Source organism: Pygocentrus nattereri, chromosome 9 (genome assembly GCF_015220715.1).
Source record: "Pygocentrus nattereri isolate fPygNat1 chromosome 9, fPygNat1.pri, whole genome shotgun sequence".
NCBI lineage: Eukaryota > Metazoa > Chordata > Actinopteri > Characiformes > Serrasalmidae > Pygocentrus > Pygocentrus nattereri.
In genome coordinates this window covers 20154899-20174812 of record NC_051219.1, presented here as the reverse complement: position 1 = coordinate 20174812, position 19914 = coordinate 20154899, and the positions used below count along the sequence as shown (strand labels likewise).

At 38.4% G+C, this 19914-nt stretch overlaps 1 protein-coding gene across 1 annotated transcript; it reads right to left on the bottom strand.

Annotated features, from left to right (window-relative positions):
• Positions 1 to 357: 357 nt before the first annotated feature.
• Positions 358 to 19875, bottom strand: fam50a (family with sequence similarity 50 member A). Its single transcript, XM_037541075.1, has 13 exons — positions 19610 to 19875; positions 19242 to 19326; positions 19037 to 19136; positions 18652 to 18779; positions 18441 to 18517; positions 15423 to 15489; positions 13745 to 13806; positions 6087 to 6163; positions 2333 to 2387; positions 1937 to 1985; positions 1604 to 1674; positions 1365 to 1475; positions 358 to 752 (listed from the first exon to the last, which is right to left on the bottom strand). The coding sequence occupies exons 1-13, from the start codon at positions 19718 to 19720 to the stop codon at positions 744 to 746; spliced, it is 1002 nt and encodes a 333-aa protein (XP_037396972.1). The 5' UTR covers positions 19721 to 19875; the 3' UTR covers positions 358 to 743.
• Positions 19876 to 19914: the final 39 nt, after the last annotated feature.

The window sequence follows — 19914 nt, the reverse complement described above, 5'->3', positions numbered from 1 at the left end:
TCACTTGCTTCTTCCAGGGGGGTTAAAAATGCACTTTTGGACCACAAACACTTCATACACAGCTTCTAAAACACCAGAATATTCCTAGTGAGCTGGCCAAACCTAAACCCCAGTATCTCAAACTACTTCTAAGAACCTGCAGTTTTGGTACAATATACCTTTATTTCAACCTTTATTATTAAGAAGGGGTAAAAACAAGGTTTTCTTTCTTGCTTTATTTTAGGAATCAAGATTTGACAATGAAAACAAAGCTCAAATAAAACCATGAGCAATTAAACTAAAGCAGGAGTGACAGAACTTCATCACTGAGCTGCGAGCAAAACAGTTCACTATGAATAGACACAAAAGGCAAAAATGTACACAGGAAATGATTTATTTATGACAAAGTTGCAAGGAGTGAGATAGAAATGGTCATACTGGGTTTCTACGAGCATTTTTAGCTATATTTACATCCAAAATTGTACATCTCACAGAGATGCAATTCCCATAATCAGATGGTAACATTTGTTGTAACATTTACCATAACATTTACCTTTATCAGACATGTGACAGGTGAGACTCAACAATGTAATGCGAAATGAATTTCATGGTTTCCCCAGTGAATGCAGTAATATTTCGGAACACAAAAACAAAAGGAGAATCACATTTTTGACTGCTTCCTGTCAAAAATAAAATGCCACTACATGCAAACATTAGCAATATATGTATAAAATCTGTACTCTTCATGGAAGCAGACAGCCAACTCACCGGATCTAAAAAGGAGGAAAAACAAAACAGTTTAATTTAGTGAGCACAGTCCAAACTAAAACAACAGTGCTGGTACAACCATTACCAGTATCATTTATTACATGAAACAATTTTGAAAAACACAAAGCATCTCATTAGGAAAACCTCAGCACTGACTCCAACCTAATACTTACTGTTTAACAGATTTGTATGCAAAAGTGTGGGTGCCCCTGTTCAAATTATATTTTGCGTGAAGTAAAAAAATAAGTACAAACCTTATCAAAGAATACATCTCTGCACATTTTAATACACTTTGCTGTGCACCAAAATATGCAGAAAAATGACATATTTAAAGTTTTTTTCCCTGTAGAGGATGTGCTAAACTTTTTTCATTTAGAAAAAAGCAAAACATGTCATTTGACCGTATTTAAATTTAGGTACATAACTGAATTTATTTGTTTATATTAGTCTTTAAATTGTTTGAAGAAACAGCAATTTTGCATAAGCATGTTTCAGAGCACCTTGTCCAATGTATTCACCATTCAAAAAGAGCAAAGAACAATGCATATTAAACCTAAATACAGTTTTGCAAACAGCCTCAATACTAAAGAAGCATTTCAAAGCTTAAAGTTACTCACAGTGTATTTGTCCCATTTCTTTTCAGGATCATATGGCTCCCAGCGACTTGCGGGAAAGATGTGTTTGTTTTTTTCATACCAGCTCCTCAAAACCACTTTACCTGCATGTGACTGGAGACAGAGACAGCAACCCAACCCAAAAACAGAAATTAAAATAAAAAGTAAAATTAAAGTAAAAGTTTTGGGTAAACTTCTCTACCTAAATAACAAACATTTTATGATAATAAACATTAGTATACCTCATCCTTCTCAACAGTAGCATCGTTCACCAGACGAATATCGTCATGAACATCAAAACTGAAGAGCGGTCCTGGAATAGGAAACACACATTCATCTTGGATGTTAGCTACTTGAATTATGTCAAGATAATACAATACAATTAAATGAGCTGTAGTTCAGACTCTGGAGTTTCTATTTGACATATGAGTGAAACTGAGGGCTATGTTTATTGTAAATGAGTAAAGAATAGGCAACTCTAAACTAACATGCACAAAAAATATAATGCAATATTTCTGGGCAGAATCACCCTATCAGGGGAAAAATAAATAAATTCAATTAAATTAGACGCTTACCACTCTTTCCTCTGGCTTTTGTAACAATGAAGTCATAGAAGCTGTGGTGCTGGAAGAAAAACATGCTTTATAGTTTAGAGTAGTAATACAGCACAAGATCTTTATCAGTAAAGCTTTTCCAGATGGTAGATTAATTTGCTCAGCATATGTAATGTTCCAGAATAAGCTAATCTGTGAAAAGCACAGCCATACTTGGAATGTTAAATCATTCCTACTGAAATGTATAGCAAATATGTTTTGTGTGCTAATCTTTATGATATGATTTGGGTCTCTATGTATTTGGATAAAACAGTCCACAATATTTATGAAAATAATACAATAGTAGAAAGCCAGAGAACATAAAATACACACACTTTAGGTCCAGATAATTGTATTCTGTTATCTGGCTCCACTTACATGTGGGATGATCAAATCTTCCTTAATGTACATAAGCTGCTCCACTCCAGCAGACCTGTGAAAGCATCACAGAGGCAACAGCTTTAGTCTCATTCAACAGACCAAAACAGAATATTTATTACCACAATGGAGGTGATGTTTCTTTGCTTTATAGTTGTTTATTGGTCTAGTTTATCTATCTTTCCAAGTACTTCCAGCAAAATCACTGCCACACTTGCTCATAGAAGACATAGAAACAATAACTACATACAAACAATGGAGTTGGTGTATTTCTTCTCAGAATGTGGAAACTGACATACCTTTCATGACAACATGGAAAATTATGACTTAGATGGTCATTAAAGCTGATATGTGATCAAACTTTCCATGCTGAAACAGTTGGTCTGATTCTAAATGTATGACATAGGCACTGCAGTTGCTTAGGAACTGAGTGAGTACACTGCATTGATGTACTGAGGGCTTTCTTCTGAGTTGATGCCAGTAAAAACTTGAAACAGTCATCTACTGATTTGTAGTGTTCATCTGTGTATGAAAAAGTTGGTTGGCCCTCACTAGCGAGAAACACTAGTTTATTTTTATTTATAAAACACTCTCCATTCATATGCCAGAATATTTTACTTCAATGGTGTCTGTAAATAATGTAATTTACCAGACTCGCTCCAGTGGCTGGATCACATGCCAGGTACAGAGTTTTTACTGAACTGGGAAAATCTGCTTTACCAGCGAGCTGGAACTTACTACAGGAAACACTACAGTTCAGCTTGTTGGTGTGACTCAAACATTTTACACTTTTTACACATTTTTAAAACCATTTTTATCTTTTCATTTTTATTATTATTTATATTTTATTATTTATGTGTTAGTTTATTTATTATTATTATTCATATTCGTATTTAAATTGTGATTATTTTGTCATTTCAATCATTTTTGTTCTTCTTGATCTTATTTCTCCTCTTGTTATATTGATTTCGTCTGATTTTATTAATCTTTATATTTTAGCTATGTTTTAATTATTGATTTAAATTTTTATTGTATTTTTATATTTTTTATTATTAATGTTTCACTTTATTATACTTCTGATTTGATTCATTTTTATTTATTAAATTTACTTTTATGTATTTTTAAACATTATCAATCCTTTATCTAGAGCTACTCGACAACATTGTAAATGAGGGTCACCCTCAATGTTATCCGAGATTAAATAAAGGCTGATTGAGTGATTGATGTATTACACGTTCAGATTTCATGTTCATTGATGTGAACATCCATCATGAGGGAAAAAAAAACCTCAAGGAAGGTCTCATCAGGATTTATCCTAACATCCTATTTGGATGTTAAATTCCAATGTGATGTAATGCGGCTGTCACAATGGGTAACTTATTCTGCAATTCAAACTTTAAACATAGGTTTACAAATAAATGACAACATCTATTTGTAATAAATTATCTTATCTACAATTATCTAGCACTGCCTTAACCCTCTTGGGCATGGAATTCACCAGAGCTGCAGAAGTTGTTAGTGGAATACTCTTCCTCTCCTCCATGATGACATCAAGAAACTGGTGGATGTTAGACACCTTGCGCTCCTCCTCCTTCCACTTGAGGATGCCCCATAGGTGCTCAATTGGCTTTAGGTCAACCTGGCAGCACTCATGTGTCTATTTTTTGAAGCCAACCTCTGGATGTGACACTGAACATGTGGACTTCTCTGGCTGACCCTGGTGAGGGCTGTCCGAAGCGAAACCCGTCCTGGAAAACTGCTGTATGACCTTGGCCACTGTGCTATAGCTCAGTTTCAGGGTGTTAGCAATCTTCTTATAGCCTAGGCAGTCTTTGTGGAGAGCAACAATTCTATTTCTCACATCCTCAGAGAGTTCGTTGCCATTTTGTGCCATGTGGAGTGGCCAATATGAGCGAATTGTACCCAAAACACCAAATTTAACAGCCCTGCTCCTCATTCACATCTGGAACCTTGTAACTCTAATGAGTCACATGACACCAGGGAGGGACAACGACACAATTGGACAAGTTCACTGTGAGGTGTACTTGTGTTGCCAGCTATTTAGACATTAATGGCTGTGTGTTGAGTTATTTTCAGAGGACAGTAAATCTATACTGCTATACAAGCTTTTACATTTACGGCATTTGGCTGACGCTCTTATCCAGAGCGACTTACAATTTGATCATTTTACACAAGTAGGCCAGGGCGGTGTTAGGAGTCTTGCCCAAGGACTCTTATTGGTATAGTGTAGGGTGTTTACCGAGGTGGGGATTGAACCCCAGTCTACAGCGTAGAAGGCAGAGGTGTTAACCTACACTAACTACACTAACCAACCACCAAGCTGTACACTGACTATTTTCAAGTTTCATTTCTATAGTGTTGTCCCATGAAATGATATGATAAAATACTTGCAGAAATGTGAGGGGTGTACTCACCTTTGTGAGATACTGTGCATATATATGTGTGTATATATATATATGTATATGTGTGTGTGTGTGTGTGTGTGTATATATATATATATATGTGTGTGTGTGTGTGTGTGTGTGTGTGTGTGTATATACACACACACACACACACACACACACACACACACACACACACACATATATATATATATATATATATATATATATATATATATATATATATATACACACTGCTCAAAAAAATAAAGGGAACACTCAAATAACACATCCTAGATCTGAATGAATGAAATATTCTCATTGAATACTTTGTTCTGTACAATGTTGAATGTGCTCAGCCCTCCATGTGCTCGCCAGAGGTAGCCTGACTGCCATTAGGTACCGAGATGAGATCCTCAGACCCCTTGTGAGACTATATGCTTGTGCTGTAGGCCCTGGGTTCCTCCTAATGCAGGACAATGCTAGACCTCATGTGGCTGGAGTGTGTCAGCAGTTCCTGCAAGATGAAGGCATTGAAGCTATGGACTGGCCCACCCGTTCCCCAGACCTGAATCCGATTGAGCACATCTGGTACATCATGTCTCGCTCCATCCACCAACGCCACGTTGCACCACAGACTGTCCAGGAGTTGGCGGATGCTTTAGTCCAGGTCTGGGAGGAGATCCCTCAGGAGACCATCCACCACCTCATCAGGAGCATGCCCAGGCATTGTAGGGAGGTCAAACAGGCACGTGGAGGCCACACACAATACTGAGCTTCATTTTGACTTGTTTTAAGGACATTACATCAAAGTTGGATCAGCCTGTAGTGTGTTTTTCCAATTAAATTTTGTGTGTGACTCCAAATCCAGGCCTCCATTGGTCAATAAATTTGATTTCCATTGATGATTTTGTGTGATTTTGTTGTCAGCACATTCAACTTACAGAACAAAGTATTCACAATGAGAACATTTCATTCATTTAAATCTAGGATGTGTTATTTGACTGTTCCCTTTATTTTTTTGAGCAGTGTATATATATATATATATATATATATATATATATATATATATATATATATATATATATATATACACATACATATACATACACACACACACACACACATATATATACATATATATATACATACACATATATATATATATATATATATATATATATATATATATACACACACATATACATACATACATACATTATATATATATATACATACATACATACACACACACACACATAGTATATAATAAGAAACTAAACATTATTAAACTGTTTTTTTTTTTTCTTAGCTTAAAGAATAAAAAAAAAAAAAAACTTTGTTTAGCCTACCTCAGTTCACTAAAGTCCTTCCTCAAGACTTCCAGGGCTCTCTGGAGAAACTGCTGAATAGTGTTGCCTTTCTTCATCTGTAGAGAACACACAAAAACAAAAATAAACAGGGATGTTATTAAACAGGAATGTTAAAATTATTTTCCATCAAAACAGTATCAACATATATGACAACATATGTCACAGAAAGATCGACAGATAAAATCTCCCCATATTTAAACAATAGCAGAGTTAATGAGATTACTGTGTCATGCAGCCGAAAGAAAATAAAGTAAAACTAGGCCCAAAGTTCACTGCAATTTACGAAGCCATACCTGCCTATAACAAAGAAAAAAGGCTGGCAGGAAAGGAATACTTTTCAAAGATTATTACTGAGAATGCTGGAACCCTAGCATATTGATCTCCACTATCGACCAGCTACTTAACACTACCTCCACCCACCTGCAGCTCTCTGCATCAAATTGTGAACTCTCAAATTGTTCTTCAATAACAAAATAATACCCATTAGAGTCAGCTTGTAAACATAGACGACCTCAGCAAAAATTGTTTAACTGTATTACATTAACCAAGCTTTGTAAGAGAGTGACAATGTAATTCCTTCACGTCATGTATTGACCCTGTACCGACAGCATTTTTAAGCAAGACAGTGTTTCAAGTCATGTTCTGAAGATTACAAATACAAATGCATTCCAAAATGCTTTCAAACAGCTGTTGCAAAACTCTTACAAAAGAAATCAATACCTAGATGGCAACGTACTAACCAGCTAGAGGCCAATATCCAACCCTCCTTTCATTGAGTAAGATATGTAAAAAGATTTCTGTCATACACTCCCTCCTTTCTTAAAGAAAACAACATCCGGGAGGAATTTCAATCAGGCTTCAGGACATATCATAGCACCCGTAACTGCACTTACTAAAAAAATTAAGGACTTCGGACTGAACTCTAATGAAAACAAGGTCTCAATTCTTGTTCTTTTACATCTAAGCACAGCTTTTAATACGTCAGACCATAATATCCTAATTAACTATCTTGAAATTTGGCTTAAAACATGCACCAAAGGAAGAAGGTTTTATGTCAGTTCTGGAGATCTTGTGTCTGAGAAACATGACATCTGTTTTGGGGTTGCACAAGGGAGCTGCCTTGGTTCATTATTCTTCTCAGTATACATGTTGCCACTTGGTGACATCATTAGACAGTACAAAGTATGTTTCCATAGTTATGCAGATAGCATGCAACTGTAAATCTCTGCTGAACCAAATGATGCTGCAGCTATAAACTCCAGGCTGCTCATTAATAATTTGGGGCAACGAACTCCCTGGATAAAATCTGAGGTTACACATCTTAGTGTTATTCCTAGATTCAGGTCTACGTTTCAAATTAACAAGGACATATTTTTCCACCTTAAAAACACAGCTAAATTACAACCACTTATGCATCTAAAAGATGCTTAAAAATACTTCATGCCTTTATTTCAAGTTGACTTACTGCAGTGCACTTTTTACTTAACTATGCAACACATTACCTATAGATATCAGGGAGGAAAGCTAGCTAAATATTTAAAAAAGGTAATAACATGAATTTTAGTGTTTAATTAGCTAGGATATTCCTGATACAGACCTGAAATTCTTTTTTTTTTTTTCACTTTTCATTGCACTTATGCACTGCTGCACTTCTTTTAAAATGCTGTTTTTTAAACTTATTCATTGTATTTTAATGCACTCTGCGTATTTTATGCATTATATTTTGCATTTTATATATTCCATTTTTTATATCTTCCTTTCATATTTTTATAATTAAAAATATTAGTTTTATTAATATTATTTTGTTCATTTATTTTATTTGCATTTGATTTTTTTATATTTTCTATCCCTGTTCTACATTATTCTCATGTGAAGCACTCTGCATGTATTTGCTTTTTATTGTAAAGTAAGCTACATTTCTAGTGTGAAAGGTGCTACACAAATAGTTTGTATTATTATTATTATTATTATTATTACTATTAATAATACTCATATTATTATTATTATTACTACTACTAATCATTCTATTACCTCATTACCACCATTTGTTATCCGAGTGAAGCAACCCGTGATTAGAAATAGAATATAAAAAGTTATAATAACCATTTGTATGGTTTGGAGACTGTGGCTCTGTCTAAAAGACAGGAGGCTAAGCTGGAGGTGGCGGAGATGAAGATGCTGAGATTTTCGTTGGGAGTGACAAGGATGGACAAGATTAGAAATGAGCAGATCAGAGGGACAGTGAAGGTGGAGCAGTTTGGAGATAAAGCCAGAGAGGCCAGGTTGAGATGGTTTGGACATGTGTTGAGGAGGAATAGTGGATATATTGATATATCATCAATGATATATATCAAAGAATGTTGGAGATGGAGCTGCCGGGTAGAAGGAGAAGAGGTAGACCTCAGAGAAGGTTTATGGATGTAGTGAAGGTGGACATGGAGATGGTTGGTTTGAAAGTAGAGGAGGCAATGGATTGGGCAAGATGGAGGCAGATGATCCGCTGTGGCGACCCCTAAAGGGAGCAGCTGAAAGAAGAAGAAGATAACCATTTGTGCTGCTACCGCTTTTGAGAAATTAAATACTACTCTGCCTCCCATCAGCAGACAAATCACACAAAATACTCTAAATTTTTTTATGCTGTTAAAAGGAACTTTTATACTATTTTAATTTTCACTTAACTACTTAGGTTTATCTCAGGTTACAAACTGAACAAAGATACAACGAACTGAGACACAAAACAAAAATAAACTACAAGTTAAAATCTGCAGATTTATTGGGGCAAGCAGAGAGGGCTTCTTCTAGTCATTTCTTCGGGCATTATATTTTTGCAAGTTACCCATGCCATGGGCACTAACCCACCCCCATACCATCAGAGATGCTGGCTTCTGAACTTTGCGCTGATAACAATCCTGACAATCCTTTTCCTCTTGGGCCCAGAGGACAAGACGTTCATGATTTCCAAAAACAATTTGAAATGTGGACTCGTCAGACCACAGGACACTTTTCAACTTTCCGTCAGTCCATCTCAGATGAGCTTGGGCCCAGAGAAGCCAGCAGCATTTCGGGGTGTTGTTGATATATGGCTTTCGCTTTGCATGGCAGAGTTTTAACTTGCACTTGTAGATGGAGCGACGAACTGTGTTCACTGACAATGGTTTTCTGAAGTGTTCCTGAGCCCATGTGGTAATATCCGTTACAGAATGATGTGGGTTTTTAATGCAGTGCCGCCTGAGGGATCGAAGGTCACGGGCATTCAATGTTGGTTTTCTGCCTTGCCGCTTACTTGCAGAGATTTCTCCAGATTCTCTGAATCTTTTGATGATATTATGGACTGTAGATGATGAAATCCCTAAATTCCTTGCAATTGTACATTGAGAAACGTTGTTCTTAAACTGTTGGACTATTTGCTCACACAGTTGTTCACAAAGTGGTGAACCTCATCCTTGCTTGTGAAAGACTGAGCCTTTCAGGGATGCTCCCTTTATACCCAATCATGACCCTCACCAATTAACCTGTTTACCTGTGGAATGTTCCAAACAGGTGTTTTTTGAGTATTCCTCAACTTTCCCAGTCCCAACTTCTCTGGAACATGTTGCAGGCATCAAATTCAAAATGAGTGAATATTTGCAAAAAACAATAAAGTTTATCTGTTTGAACATTAAATATCTTGTCTTTGTAGTGTATTCAATTGAATATAGGTTGAAAAGGATTTGCAAATCATTGTAATCTGTTTTTAATTTATGTTTTACACAACATCCCAACTTCATTGAAATTGGGGTTGTACAACCTGTCTTTGCCAATAAAACAGCAATTACTCTTCTCATATGACATCTTATATAGTTGGAGAATACAGAACAGTGAATTTGAGACCATTCCACTTTACAAAATCTCTCCAGATCATCCAGGGCCCAAGGTCCTCTTGTGCACTCATCTCTTTAGTTCACCCCATGGGTTTTCTATCAAGGTACCAAGATGGCTATGGCAGAAGCCTGATGTGTTCGTTAAACCTTTTTTGTGTGGATCAGAACATATCTTTTGGATCACTATCCTGTTGAAATATCCAATGACGACCCATTTTTGGTATCTTGGCAGAGGCAGACATATTTTGAAAGCTCCCCTGGTATTTCATAGAGTCCATGATGCCATGTACACTAACAAGATTCCAGGGGCCTCTGCAAAAAATAGCCCCACTTCACCACAAACCCTACATCATACTTAACAGTGGGCATGCCTTCCAAATAATCTTCTGGGCTGGAGGTGGCGTGGTTCCATCTTCCTCACAGTGCCTAAGGGCAAAATAATCTTGGGTCCTCATCCTAGGCAGGTTTGTCACAGTTCCACTTAATTGGAACTTTTCATTATTTCCCTAACTCAGGCAAGTAGCTATTTTTTGTAGCCATTCCCCAACTTCGCAACGTCAACACAATTCCCTTATTTGAACTGTGTGTTCTCTTTCTCACACTGCTGAATGACTAAGGGAATGTGAGCTTTGTGTCACGTAATATGTACCCAAGTGAAACAGGACGTCATGCATTACTGCTTGAAAGTTACTAAACACTCTGATCAGTTTAAACAAAGTAAAATACAAATGAAAAAATTGTTCAGTTGCATTTTGTTTCCAAGAACTTCTAGGGGTGCCTATAATAATGGCAAACATGGTTTTGTCAAAAATAATTTCTTGATTAATTTTTTCCTCAAAATAAATGTACTTAATTTAAAAGGCTGGATTTTTCTTACGTTTTCTGCGCCAGATTAAGTCAGTGGAACCAGACTTTTTTTCCCCAAGACATCTTGGGTCATTTCTTTTGGTTCATTCATCATGAAATTTATATATAATGTAAAGGACAAAATGCAATTTTAAATTGTCAAAAACTGAAAAATGGGCATTTCTTCCAACAACAGCGTTATATAACATTCTAGTTACTCTGATTAATGTGTATGGACCCAATTGGGACAATGCTGATTTTTACTACTCACTGTTTAAGATTCGAGATATGACATCACCCATTCTTATTATGGCTTTAATTGCTTGCCTGATCCTTAGCTAGATTGCTCCTCCAAAATAGCACATCCACTTCTAAAATCCAGTCGCTTCTAGAGAACCTCTGTATCTTAGACCCTTGTCGTTCATTTAATCCTTCAGGCAAGTAATACTCTATTTTTTCTAATGTACACTACACTTACATTCGTATTGATTATTTTTTGCTAAACATCAACTTCTCTCATCAGTCTGATTGTGTAATTACAATCTAATTGCGATTTCTGATCATGCCACAGCCAACTTAACGATACATTTCACAGGTCATGATAAAGTTCAACTTCTGTGGCGGCTAGACGTACACATGTTGTCTAAACAAGATTTTGTAGAATATATCTTGTCAAATAGACTATTATTAATTGTCTTCATCCACACTGTTGGAAGCCTTCAAGGCATTTCTTAAAGGGGAGATAATTTCATATGTCAGAAAAGAAGCTTTGAAACAGTATATTATATGAGGAAGGGTAGCAGATGACATCTATGCTACATCTCCATCTCCTAACATTTATAAAGAACATCTCCACTTACAATCTGAATATGATATACTCAGCACTAACTAAACAGAACAATGCTTACTAACTGAAAGTGTCATTAACAAGACTAGGGATGAGGCAGGCAAGCTATTGGCCAATCAGATTCGGCAAATCTACTCTACATATTATATTTCAGCAAAAAAAAAAACAAAAAAAAAACACAGTTTAAAGAGTTATATGTTTCTTTATCAAATTGCACTTGAAAGGTTTTTTGGATATTCCTAAAATAAATTCTGATTCTATTAATGAACTGGAGAAGCCAATTAATCCAGAAGAACTAAAACATATTTGCTATGCAGTCTGGTAAATGCCCAGGGTCCGATGGCATCCCAATAGATTTTCAGAGGAAGTTTGCTTGTGAATTAATTCCGCTTTTAATTGATATATTTAGCAAATCTTTCAATATCTCAAAACATCCCTCAACACAAACTTAAGCTACCATCTCATTAATTCTCAGGTAAAGATGTTCTTCATTTCATCCAATAAGTTTATTAAATGTTTGTGACGTGTTATCTGTTATCCAAACTCTTAATGTTACGAATGGAACACATACTACCAACTATTATCTCTCCCGATCAAATTAGATTTATTCAAAATCGACAGTCCTTCTTAAAACTTAGTTTGGGTTTAGCAAAATGTTAATTTCATGGATGAAATTACTCTATTCTTCTCCAATAGCTTCAGTTGTCTGGTGACAAACAAGCCCATTTACTGCCCCTCCCATAGGGATAGGGCTTTTGCTCTGTGGCATGCCTGTAGCATTAAAATGTTCAAGGATTTTTACATATATCATTTGTCTCCTTTCAATAACTTTCAGAAAAAAATTATACTTCCCAAATGCCACATTGAGATATCTGCAGATTTAAAGGTTTGCACATGATATTTTGCATCTTTCTAAAATTTACCAGAGTCTAATATCTTAGATGATTTCTTGTCACCACCTCACAGTAAGAAAAGGTTAATATCCCTCCCTTATAATAAAATAGATTCACTCAATTCTGACCTGTTAGACAAAATTTAAAGCTTTGGGAGGAGGACTTAGGAGAGGCAATCCCACATGGGTTATGGGAAAGAATTCTACATCGTGTATAGTTCTATCTGTGCTTGGCACGGATTAGTTCAAAGTAAATGAGTAGCTAATTTAAAAAAATACTTAAGTACTGAGTTACTTTTCTGTATTTCTGCTGTCACAACCTGAACATATTTCTAAGCTGACTCAGTTACATCATTGGAAATAATCTGTACAGAAACACACTAAAGCTAAAGCTCCAAGAGCTGAAACTGATAACAGTACACTCTGCTAGTGCACATTTACACACCTTTCTGTGAGCTGCACAAGGAACAAGATTTACATTATGGATTTCATGGCTAGATGATTACATAAGATGTCCTTGTTTACCTGTTACCAATAAAAGTTTTTAGAACCCTGAAAGACCGTGCAGAAGTTGTCACTGTTTAAGTCAATTAGTCAAAACTATGCGTAGACTGCTTAATTATTAACGTGATTTTAGTGAGTCCTGCTGCCCATCAGCTCCCTTGACTCTAGCTCTAGAGGTGTGAACCTCCACACACAGTAAACACATTCACAGTATTAAAACTGTGTATTTTAACTAATCCAAAAAGTAGTAACAGTGAAAACTGTACTCAATTACAGTAATGAGAGTAAATGTAATTCATTACTTATACCTCTCTGCTTGTGAACGGTTTAGCCTATTACTCAAAGCAGAACAAATATTTCTTTTATTAAAATATTTATAATTTGATTTCTCAAAAGAGCACAAATGAGGACTCTCATGTAAAAAAAAACAAAAAAAAACAGTACATACACAAAACAAATGAAAATATTTTTCTATAATTTTATCCCATTTCTGAAGACACTGGATGACAGTTTAATGGAGGTGGCATAGAAATCACTGTCCTAAACTATCAAATCTCACGCAATGCAACCTGAACGTAATAAATAATAATAAAGACAAGTCAGGGCTTACTGGAAAGATAGTGGATTTACACAATAATTTAATTTTGTAATATGGTTTTGTTGTGTCGTTGCATTTTGTTGAGTTTACCTTGACTGTTTTCCGGTGTCCAGACCCATCCCAGTAACTGAAAGTGATTTCAATTTCTTCCCCTGAATAAGGCACAAAACAAGTTTAAAACCACAATCAGAACCACACATGGCAGTGTTGAAAAGTTTTATAAAACATAAACAGAGGGCTGGAGGCCTACTGTCTTCAAAAAAAGTATAGATAGAGGTCTGTCTGACTATGAGGACTATGTGGAATAGAGGATTACCTTTTCAAATATTTTATATTATATATATGTACACACACACACGTTTTATCTGCAAAGGAGCTAAAACTTAATATTTTGACACAGCAACACAGTTGTTTTTGAATAATGACGTGCAAAAGCTGTACATAATGCACAATACATTTTGTTAGGACCGTCTGTCTTTCTGTTAGATTTATTTTCTGTAGTTATGATAATTTACTTTACTCTGTATATTGTGCACTGACACTAACAATCAGATATTTTGGTTAACAAAAACATACGAGACCTGTACTCTGTACTTCATCTACAATGCCCTCAACAAATACTGCACTGCATTTTGGCATGAATTGGTTTGAGAACAACTGCTATACAGCACGGTTTTTCAACTCCAACAGTTTCAGGTTGCCCCTGCTCTAGCATACTTGATTTAACTAATCAGCTTTTATTACATTCACATGCTTTTAGAATGTGAAGGGCTCCAAATACACTTTAAACATAAACTAATCAGGCATAACATTATGACCACCTCCTTGTTTTTATGCTTACTGTCCATTTTAGCAGCTCCGCTTACTATAAAAGGTGCACTTAACTACAATTAGACTTTTATTTCTCTGCATACTTTGTTAGCCCCCTTTTATGTGGTGGTAGTGTGTTGGGCTGGTAAGAGTAGATCAGACACAGCAGAGCTGCTAGAATTTTTAAACACTGCATCTACTCACTGTCCATTGTATTACACACTCCTACCTTGTCAGACAATCGCTCATCTGCTGCTATACAATTTGTGTTGGTCATCCTCTAGTCCTTCAACAGTGGTCAGGATATATTCGGTTGGTGGATTATTCTCTGTCCAGCAGTGACACAGAGGTGCTTAAAAATTCCAGCAGCAATGCTGTGTCTCATCCACTCAGACCAGTGCAACACACACTAACACATCACCACATCAGTGTTACTGCAATGCTGAGAATGATCCACCACCCAAATAGTACCTGCTATGTGAGGGTCCATGGGGGGTCCTGACCACTGAAGAACAGGATAAAAGGTGCAAAGTATGCAGAGCACCAATATAGTAAGTGGAGCTGATAAAATGGACAAGGAGAGTAGAAAAAAGGAGGTGGTCGTAATGTTATGCCTGATTGGTGTATTAACATTACCACAAGGCATATTTTAGGGCATTCATTAATTCAGCTTAAAAAATTTAATGAATTTAAATATGAACTAAAATAAGAACTCAGTGAATACTTACCATCCTTAGTATGCAATCTACAGCAACATATCCTCAGTTTTAACAGGGTACCACTAATAGCCTCCTGACAATCATTTGTAGACCCTGTTTTCTTTTTACGGCAACTGCAATGTCTCAGACTGCAAAACCAGCAGCTGAATGAAACTGGTAGCGAGCATCACTGAGCTCTCTGCATCTATCATTCATATCTATTACAAGCATTCTTCTCAACTCTTTTGCTGTACATTTACCTTTGATCTTCTCCTGCTTTCTCTCCCATTCTTGCCTAAGTTCTTCTCTCAAGCGATTTTCCTCCTCCTGTATGCATGTAAACAAACACACAAACAAGGAAACAGACATGCTACTTCTGTAAAACAATACTGGAAAAGAATACTCAACCAGCTATACTCAGGCCAATGTGCCATAAACTCATCACAGTGTTGTAACAAGAATCTTGAGTGACAAGAAGTTTAAGAAGTCACATACAATCTGGGATCAGTTTATGCATTTTACATAGCACTGAATAGGACGACCCACCACCGATGGGAGGGGTAGTAGTAGGGGTGTGGTGCATTGTGGATCGGGCAGCGTCCGAAGGCGTGGGCCTTGGCGTTCTGATCCTCGGTTGCTGAAACTGGCTTTTGGAACTTGGAACGTTACCTCACTGGCGGGGAAGGAGCCTGAGTTGGTGCACGAGGTTGAGAGATACCGGCTAGATATAGTCGGGCTCACCTCAACACACAGCTTGGGCTTTGGGTCCAATCTCCTTGAGAGGGGCTGGACTTTTTTCTTTTCTGGAGTTGCCCATAGTGAGAGGCGGCGGGCAGGTGTGGGCTTTCTCATAGCCCCTCGACTCGGCGCCTGTATGTTGGGGTTTTCCCCGGTGGACGAGAGGGTAGCTTCCCTACGCCTTCGGGTTGGGGAACGGGTCCTGACTGTTGTCTGTGCTTATGCACCGAACAGCAGTTCAGAATACCCAGGAACGTCTGGCAGAAGAATCTGTCAGATTGATCTTCAACTCACACCTCGGGGGAGGTGGAGGACAAGCTGAAGAAGGAGTCCTACCGGACATGGTTGGCCTGTAGGACACCAGAGGCAGCTGGCAGGTATCGACAGGCCAAGCAATCTGCGGCTTCAGTTGTTGCCAAGGCAAAAACCCGGGTGTGGGAAGAGTTCGGCGAGGCCTTGGAAAGTGACTAAGTCGGCTCCGAAAGGATTCTGGCAAACCGCCAGGCGACTCAGAAGGGGAAAGCAGTGTGCCACTAGCACTGTATATAGTGGAGATGGTGTGCTGCTGACTTCGACTGAAGACGTCATTGGGCGGTGGAAGGAATACTTTGAGGACCTTCTCAATCCCACCAACACGTTCTCCAGTGAGGAGGCAGAGTCTGGGGGCACGGGAATAGGCTTGTCCATTACTGAGGCCGAAGTCGCTAAGGTAGTTAAAAAGCTCCTTGGCGGCAGGGCTCCAGGGGTGGATGAGATCCGTCCCAAGTTCCTCAAGGCTCTGGATGTTGTGGGGCTGTCTTGGCTGATACGCCTTTTCAACATTGCGTGGACATCGGGGGTGGTGTCACTGGATTGGCAGACTGGGGTGGTGGTGCCTCTTTTTAAAAAGGGGGACCGGAGGGTGTGTTCCAACTATAGGGGAATCACACTCCTCAGCCTCCCTGGCAAGGTCTATGCAGGGGTACTGGAGAAGAGAGTCCGGCTCAGAGTCGAACCTCGGATTCAGGAGGAGCAGTGCGGGTTCCGCCCAGGTCGTGGAACACTGGACTAACTCTTTACCCTCTCCAGGATTCTGGAGGGTTCATGGGAGTTTGCCCAACCAGTCCACATGTGCTTTGTGGATTTGGAGAAGGCATTCGACTGTGTTCCCCGGGGTATTCTGTGGGAGGTGCTTCGGGAGTACGGGGTACATGGCTCTTTGCTACGAGCCATTCAGGCCCTGTACAAACAAAGCAGGAGTTTGGTTCGCATGGCCGGCAGTAAGTCAGACTTGTTCCCAGTGAGAGTTGGACTCCGTCAGGGCTGCCCTTTGTCACCGATTCTATTCATAATTTTTATGGATAGAATTTCTAGGCGCAGTCAGGGGATGGAGGGTGTCCGGTTTGGTGATCTCAGGGTCACATCGCTGCTGTTTGCAGATGATGTGGTCCTATTGGGGACATCAGGCCGCGAACTTCAGCTTTCACTGGATCGGTTTGCAGCCGAGTGTGAAGCGGCCGGGATGAGGATCAGTACCTCCAAATCCGAGGCCATGGTTCTCACTCGGGAAAGGGTGGAGAGCCCTCTCTGGGTCGGGGATGAGCTCTTGCCTCAAGTGGAGGAGTTTAAGTATCTCGGGGTCTTGTTCACGAGTGATGGTACAAGGGAGCGGGAGATTGACAGGCAGATTGGTGCTGGGTCAGCAGAGATGCGGGCTCTTTACCGGTCTGTTGTGGTAAAGAAAGAGCTAAGCCATAAGGCAAGGCTCTCGATTTACTGGTCGATCTACGTTCCCACCCTCACCTATAGTCATGAGCTTTGGGTAATGACCGAAAGAACGAGATCGCGAATACAAGCGGCCGAAATGAGTTTCCTCCGCAGGGTGGCTGGACTCTCCCTTAGAGATAGGGTGAGTAGTTCGGTCATCCGGGAGGGACTCAAAGTAGAGCTGCTGCTTCTCCACGTCGAGAGGAGCCAGTTGAGGTGGTTCGGGCATCTGGTTAGGATGCCTCCTGGACGTCTCCCTTGGGAGGTGTCACAGGCAAGTCCACCGGGGAGGAGACCCCGGGGAAGACCCAGGACACGCTGGCATGACTATATCACCCAGCTGGCCTGGGAGCGCCTCAGAATCCCTCCCAGGGAGCTAGTGGAAGTGGCTGGGGAAAGGGAGGTCTGGGCCTCATTGCTCAGGATGCTGCCCCTGCGACCCAAACCCCGGAGAAGCGGAAGATAATGGATGGATGGATGGATGGATGAATAGGACTGTATGGATTGATGAGACCTAATCTTAGACCAATAGGCCAATGTGTGCCTATACTTTTAACATGCAAACTGTAGTTCCAAACCATAGTTCCTTTCAACAAAACCAAAACTGACACTTTAAAATGTTTGTACATCAGGATTAATGGTTGATGTGTAGTCGCATGAAAAATTTAAGTTTTATAAACAATTCCATACTTCACTTTATTCCTTACAGTGTTTTAAGATGAAATATACTTGACATTTCCTTGAAAAAAACCAAACAAACAGTACCTTATTAGTAAACAAAAAAAGTTTTTTACCTCTCTTTCCCTGTCTGGTAGGAAGCTGGTGTCAACATCTGGGTTCTTCCCTAGCTTCTTCTTCTTTATTGGGGTGTCTAGCAAATACAGTACCAAAAAATCTAATAATTTATAAGAACTACAATTTTACATTTACCAACAAGAAGACCAAAAATTATGCCTTTCATATTTATTAATTGTTATACATTTTTTTTAAATGAAGGTCATATACCATCTTCTTCCTCTTCATCATTCTCTTCTTCTTCTTCATCTTCCCCTTCATCTGGATTAAAGGACAAGCTGGCAATTTTTCTCTTTTGCTCCTCTTTCCTCTTTTTCTCCTTCTGTTTCTCCAGTTTTCTGGAGTAGTAAATGATCATAATTATGATTAGTTACAAACGTACATAACACAAACAGCCATTCAATAACAATACATATCAGAAGAACACAAAAAAAATGTACATATAGAAAATGAAAAGAGCTACCATTTGAACTAAACAATCATTTAGAAAGACCTAAAACTGGAATTTAATTACTTTGCAAAATAAAACGAAGTACAATAAACTGATCCATGCAGACCATTATAAAAAATGTATGAAATTAAGCGTCTGTCTCACAGCTGAAGCTCTTTAGACTGCTCCTTTTTGGCCAGTTGTTTCTCTCGCTCTTTAACAAGGGCTTCCTGTTTCGCCTTCATGTCATTCAGAGTAACAAGACCTGAAAAGAGAACCAGCAGTCTTAGATAAGAATATCATTAAGCAGGTGAATACTGCAACCAGACCAACCTAAAATGACATATTTTGCTTTCTAAAGCTTTCTTACCTACAGTACTTGATTTCAGCTCTTGCTCAACAGCATCATAGTGAGCAGAGAACTTCTTATCAATGTTGGACTTCACCATGTTGTCCTGGAAAGCAGAAAGTGATTATCAGTTATTCTGTTAAATATATATATATTTTGCATTTTGGAGTATCATCGTATAGTTTAATACAAATATATAACTGATCAACTGAAAAACAATAACGAAACAGTATCGTAAAGTTTCAATGACTACACCAGCTAACGCTACAGAAGAAAGAAAAAATTCGCCAATTCCCAAAACAACTTTGTGGTCAAGTGTGGTATAATCGACTTCTACACGACATGAACTGTCTAGCTAGCTAGCTGTCTAATATTTATGTGAAACTTACCTCTGCTATCTTTTGTTTCAACTGCTCTAGTTGCTCTCGCTCTCTTTCGCGTTTCTTCATCAGTTGCATGGCTCTTCCAGCCTCGCTCGCTGCTCCTTTGTACTGCGCCATTGCGGCTCGTCAATGAGAGCTGCAAAAATATGTGATGTTTATGACGGAAAGCTGCGAATTCTGAATAAAATTTTGCAGATACTTAATTCGCTTTTCAAGAACAACAACATACAACACCGCCCTAGCAAACAGCGCCGGGTGAACTGGACGCATCTAGAAACCACTTTCCGGTTGTCACTGCGACTTCAGATTTC

Bases quoted from the DNA above. Each gene is read 5' to 3' on its own strand.
- fam50a (XM_037541075.1), bottom strand. From the start codon at position 19,720: ATGGCGCAGTACAAAGGAGCAGCGAGCGAGGCTGGAAGAGCCATGCAA. The intron at 15,490-18,440 runs GTAAAAAACTTT...ACATGCATACAG, and splicing joins TACCAGACAGGGAAAGAGAG to GAGGAGGAAAATCGCTTGAG. The intron at 1,476-1,603 runs GTATACTAATGT...CTCTGTCTCCAG, and splicing joins CTACTGTTGAGAAGGATGAG to TCACATGCAGGTAAAGTGGT.